The sequence below is a fragment of the Poromitra crassiceps genome, assembly GCF_964638095.1.
Source record: "Poromitra crassiceps genome assembly, chromosome: 14".
NCBI lineage: Eukaryota > Metazoa > Chordata > Actinopteri > Beryciformes > Melamphaidae > Poromitra > Poromitra crassiceps.
In genome coordinates, this window is record NC_139633.1 from 5,865,662 (window position 1) to 5,871,721 (window position 6,060).

Sequence of the window (6,060 nt, forward strand, 5' to 3'; positions counted from 1 at the left end):
CAACAACAACAACAACTACTACTACTACTACTAACTACTACAAGACATAAAGACCGAAATAGGCTACCTTGTTAATGTGTCTGTCGGAGACACGGCCTAACGTTAACATTTAATATGAGCCGAATATCAGCCTGCGCTCAGCTATGTATACAGGAAGTAAACCGGATATTCAGGTGGGTTGTGACGGTTGTTATTGTTGTCAAGTTAAAACTGTCTATATCTATGCCTATTTGATTACTGCAGAAGGGGGCAGCCTAAATAATATAACCATATACCACTAATATAAACCTTTCATTGTGAAAGTTAAAATAATATTTGTTTAGTCTGTGTAGCATGTAGTTCAAAAATGACAGTCTCAGTTTAGTCAGTGTTGTGGATTTGCAGATTTTTCTTACGCTTTTATTGTGAAAAAAAAAAGTTACAAATCAGACCGGAAGTCTTGTTGTTTATTTGGGCTGAGGAACACATGCCAGTTCTGGAGCCGCGCTGAGCGGGCGATAATGTCTAACATTACTACTAGTTTTGATCAATCACAACGTTTCTCAAACGTCTGGATCGCTCTGAGACGGCTTGACAAAAACGGTTCGTACGTTTCTGTAACCTATGTTTTTCGACCGTATTACAGAAATAGCCACTGATTACGCTGTGTGTGTGTGTGTGTGTGTGTGTGTGTGTGTGTGTGTGTGTGTGTGTGTGTGTGTGTGTGTGTGTGTGTGTGTGTGTGTGTGTGTGTGTGTGTGTGTGTGTGTTTGTGTGTATAAGGTGTATCCATAGCAACGTTTTTTCTCTCTCTCCCATTGGAGGCTAATGACTAATGAGCAGGGAAAGGGGGTTCATTCTGTGGCAGACCATGAATGGATCCAAAATGGAAATGCATTTTAGATTGATAGTTGTCCCTACCTTTACCAAATGAGCTTAAATAACTAGCATCTTAATCATTCTAAATTCCCAAATGATCACAGAAGAGCAACAGCTGCATTTGACTGTTGAGTGGGATTAGCCCACTGGTTATAAATTCTAGTTTTTCAAGTTTTCTTTATTGAATATTCTCTTGGCACTTTATGTAACTGAAATACGAGAATATTTACAATGGATAACATCAATGGAGTACAACATAAAAATATAAAAACCATAATTTAGAATAAAACCATAATAAATTGGTGAATCTTCTGTATTTTATCAACAGTCTATGGCAGTGATGAGTAGGGCTGTTCATTCTATATTATTTGGCATTCAGGAGAGATGTGAGGAATGGGATGGGTGATTTTTCATATCTTTTTGTTCTTGTTTTGGGCATGTTGAGTTGGGTGCAGTTTCTGGTTTGGCGGTTTCATGTTTGAGCTCAGGTGGCAGCCAGGCTCTGAAGGGGGAATCCAGAAGACCCAAGGCAAAGTCCCTGCATAGTGAGTTTGGTCTGTCTTGGAGGGTAGGTAGTGACAGGGTTTGGAGTGCGTCGTGATAGCTGGAATATGCTCTGCCAATTATAATTCTGCAGGCACGTTTCTGAACACAGGATCACATCCTGCTTGCACCTTGGGCTGTTGCAGTTGTGTGTGTGTGTGTGTGTGTGTGTGTGTGTGTGTGTGTGTGTGCATGTGTTTGTGTGTGTGTGTGTGTGTGTGTGTGTGTGTGTGTGTGCATGTGTTTGTGTGTGTGTGTGTGTGTGTGAGAGAGAGAGAGAGAGATTGTGCGTGAGATACTTGCAAGGTCCAAGCAAGTATAAAAAAAAAGTCAATTTGTCTTAGTGGACCTAATGGTACCTACTCTGCTGCAGATGACAGAGTGGTGGCACTACGAGAAGTGCCCATTCCTCGAGGGGCTGAGGTTGCCATGGTCAAACAGGTGAGAGAGAGAGAGAGAGAGAGAGAGTGTGTGTGTGTGTGTGTGTGTGTGTGTGTGTGTGTGTGTGTGTGTGTGTGTGTGTGTGTGTGTGTGTGTGTGTGTGTGTGTGTGTGTGTGTGTGTGTGTGTGTGTGTGTGTGTGTGTGTGTGTGTGGTATGAAGTGTAAGTAAGCTACTGTATGTAGGACTTGTAGCCTACCTACCGGTATATGGAGAGACTACTATAGGCCTATATAATTATAATCTGGCTCATATTCCTGAATAGATAGTGAAAAGAATAACAAAGGCTGTTAAACCTGCCTGTGTGTATGCATGTTATATTTGCATCATAAATATTATACATTACATTACATTACATTACATTATGTCATTTGGCAGACGCTTTTATACAATATTTTATATATTTTAATATATTACCATTCTCTCTCTTTTCAGATCATCACAGGTGCTTTTGGGCTGAACCCTACTGATTTCATAATCAAGGTACAGCAACTCGTGCACCTTCATGTAGGCCTGTATCTGAATGTTTGTCGCCTGGAACAGTGTGTTCATAGCACAAAAAGAATAATATCATCATCATTATTATTATTATTATTATTGTTATTGTTATTGTTATTACTACAGTACTACCACTACGACTACTACTACTGCTACTGCTGCTGTACTTCACCAGACTTTTCTGTTGAATCTCTGCTGTAATTAGCTACCTTACTTGTCTTTATTGTGAAAATGGGACTATTATTCATGTCAATCACAGGTCACTGTAAAGCAGTGCCAGAGGCCTGTTGGTGGTGTTGTTGCATTTCCTTGGTGGTCGATAGAGGGCGATAAAAACACTAGATTACTAAATACCTCCTTAACTTTTACATTACCTCTGCACTACACTATATTGCTGAATGGAAATGTCATACATTTAATCAAAGAAAAATATGAATGAAAGAAAGAAGAGTAGAGTAGAGGGGCGGCTGTGGCTCAGGAGGTAGAGCGCGTCGTCCACCAATCAGAAGGTCGGTGGTTCGATCCCCGGCTCCTCCAGTCCGCATGTCGAAGTGTCCTTGGGCAAGACACTGAACCCCAAATTGCTCCCGATGGCTGTGCCAGCACCCTGCGTGGCAGCTGGCCGCCTTCGGTGGATAAAAGCGCTATATAAATGCAGTCCATTTACCATTTCCATTTAGAGTAACACATGGCAAGGACAATATCAAAAATAACTGTTGGCATGATACCAAAGTTTCCCTAACGTAAAGTAGCCGACACACTGTAGAACAGAGTAGTCAAATACAGAATGAAGTTAATCACTCATGCCTATACACTATAAAAAAAAATTAAAAAAAATGGTTGGAACTGAAATTTTGAAATTGTGAGTTCCCAGCATGACAGCTAAAAAAAAATCACTGGATCGCTGGATCACTGGATACTGTCTGTTTCCAGATAAGGAACCACCGCGACTATCTGATCCCTCTGAACAGCTCCATCCCTTCTAACAGCAAACACATGTAAGTTATAGCAAATTATATGTTCAGTCCTGATTTCAACACCGTCCCTGGAAAATCTTACACTTGTTTTGAAATCAAACTATAACGTGCCTTGGTTGTAAATATTAATGTATTTAAGGTTCCTCAGAGGCCATTGGAAATACATTATTCTCAAAGAAACTACCGGCATTTTATTGTTAACTAGAAGGTCACGCTGAGAGCGCAGACCTCCACCAAGGCCAATATTCCAGTCTGCTATGATATACAGATTTTGTGAGTTGTGTGTTGGATCGGAACCATAACCCTTTGAACTCACCTGAGGTTGTCTTGGTTTTACCCCAGCCATGCATTTATAACATACTGTAGTACACAGTGCATTTACTAAGCATCAATGTTAACATGTGGCATATTTTTCATCATAGGCCGTATGTGCTGGAGGTAGCCAAGATCTTCCAGCATGGTAAGAGGGGGTTCAGCTAATATTCCCTTTGATAGGGGACAGTCAGTGCATGTTGTAATGTCACAGCTGGTATGGTAAGCATCATGTGTGTGTTATTCTCTATTCTCTTGCCTGAATCACTCACACCCTCTTTTTCTGAATAATGATATGAATAATAATGATTTTTTTCCCCCTTCTTCTTCTGGTGGATCGCAAACAACTTTTAGGTGCATACCGCCACCTACTGTACAAGAGTGTGTAACATCATGAACTATTTACAGTGATCCTCATGTTCCCATCCAAAGTGCTCCAATTCACAAACTGACTAATTTGATACACTAACTCAGGCTGAGGATCATGCAAGTTATTCTTAAGGGATGTTGTGTCTATTATGGTTGTGATTGTCCTGTTCCTATGCAGTGCGTCCCAAGCCCAAGACGATCGCCATGACTGTGATCAACAAGAACATGACGACCAGGCTACAGACCATCGACAGGAGGGTATGTATGACACAGGAACCATATAGAAGTGTTTCCCCTATATTCATTCAGCAGTGCAATCAAATGTCTACCCTCAACAGTTAAAGTTTAGCTCAAATCTCCTCAAAACAAACAAGTAAGGCCTACATGGCTAGTGCTTAAGTTTCCAAGAGCAGTTTTAGAACTGAAATCTGCAACACAGCTACTGAAACGTCGATGCCTGCATTTAACATCAACGGCTTCCCTCGCCTCTCAGCAGGGCAGAGATTGTAAATTCTGGACTAGACAGACTCTTCAGTGACTAATGTTAATAACTATGTTATGTCTTGACTACTTGAATTATTTTTGTCAGGTGGCAGGCTCTCTAGATAGATGTTGAGAGGGAAGAGCCACATAAATAGTAATCATGTAGTGACAAAGTAGAGATATGTTGCACATACAGAAGAAAGCGCGCACCAGCCTTTTTTCAAAGTTTTGATTTGATTTGATTGAAATTCGATCTAATCAGTAAATAATGATGGATTCCTGATAGCCACTCAGTAGCTATGATGCACTACATTGCCTGAGACAACACAAAATAAAACTAATATGGTGGTAAAAAGGAAGTAATGATTTGTTATTGTTTACATGACAATTTAACCAGGAACGATTGGAACAATTGTTTTTTCAATCCAGGAAGTAGGATACAACTATTCATTAACTAGCCGTTCGTTTCTGACTCATTCCTTGGTAGCTACGCCCATCTTTGCGCTACAGTATTGTAAAGTGTTAGCACAACTGTTCAGAATAATCCTAGAAAGGAAACATGCACAGTCCACAATATCCTGCTCCTTGATTTCAGACTCAGAGACTGGAGGACCTCCTGCCTCAGATCAAACTCAGACACAGTGAAAAACTGAACCAGGTACTTGATTCCTCTAGGCGTCCTACACTACGATAAACACAATGTTAACTTCTATGATAAACACTATGTGAAACTCTTCTTGGTACAAAAGATGAAACTGTGATAATGAGGAAATTGTTAAGAGCCCAACTCTCCATCTGTGGCATCGCTGTCCTCTGTGTCTCAGGAGATTGAGTCTCTCAACCAGAAGCTGAGGTTCCTACATAAGAGAATGCAGGTGAGTCCTTCTGCAGAGAAACACCGTAAGCTTCCAGCTATATGTTTGCTGTGTATCTGTCATGTTGCATACCGTGTGACAGTAACACTGAGCACCATGTGTGCCCTGACTGTCCTGCTGTGTTGCAGGTGGCAGAGTCCCACAGATGGAGGGGCGTGCTGACCAGAGCCCCTCTGTGGTAGATCAGCCCCATATGTCCAGGTGCTGTAGACTCCTCAGGTCCATGGTGGAAGACACAGAAGATCTGTACAGCTGTAGTTGCTCTTGTTATTCAATGCAGGTTTGATCATCTAATCGTGTTGAGCTTTCAGAGAAGTGCCCTCGGCAATCTGGGTAAAATCTGGACACAAGGGATTTGACCTGGGAACATGCTGATCACAAACCCACTTGTCTGACCTCTAGGCTACTGCTACCTTGGCTGCTGCTGAAAAATATTGCACAGCAACATTAAACCAGGAGCACTAAACCCATACAAAGACATTAAAGTGAATATCAAGCTGCATATAGCCAAAGCTGTGATTCCATCTGCCATCCGATCACAAAAGTAATCATGAAATGAGAATTGTTTGTAACCGCAGCCTTACATGTAATCTGTTATTCCCCAAACTTGCCCACCAAAATGTGCTATGGACATTTTAACTTTTAGAGCGTGTTATCATCAAAGACCAAACTATCGATTTGAGACAAAAAATGTGTGATTCTGTA

The 6,060-nt window shown here is 41.2% G+C and overlaps 1 protein-coding gene across 1 annotated transcript; it reads left to right on the forward strand.

Annotated features, from left to right (window-relative positions):
* Window positions 1–481: 481 nt before the first annotated feature.
* Window positions 482–5,582, forward strand: LOC310789252 (uncharacterized protein). Its single transcript, XM_083650851.1, has 9 exons — window positions 482–582; window positions 1,775–1,842; window positions 2,277–2,324; window positions 3,273–3,337; window positions 3,739–3,776; window positions 4,176–4,255; window positions 5,076–5,138; window positions 5,305–5,355; window positions 5,484–5,582. The coding sequence occupies exons 1-9, from the start codon at window positions 501–503 to the stop codon at window positions 5,535–5,537; spliced, it is 549 nt and encodes a 182-aa protein (XP_083506977.1). The 5' UTR covers window positions 482–500; the 3' UTR covers window positions 5,538–5,582.
* Window positions 5,583–6,060: the final 478 nt, after the last annotated feature.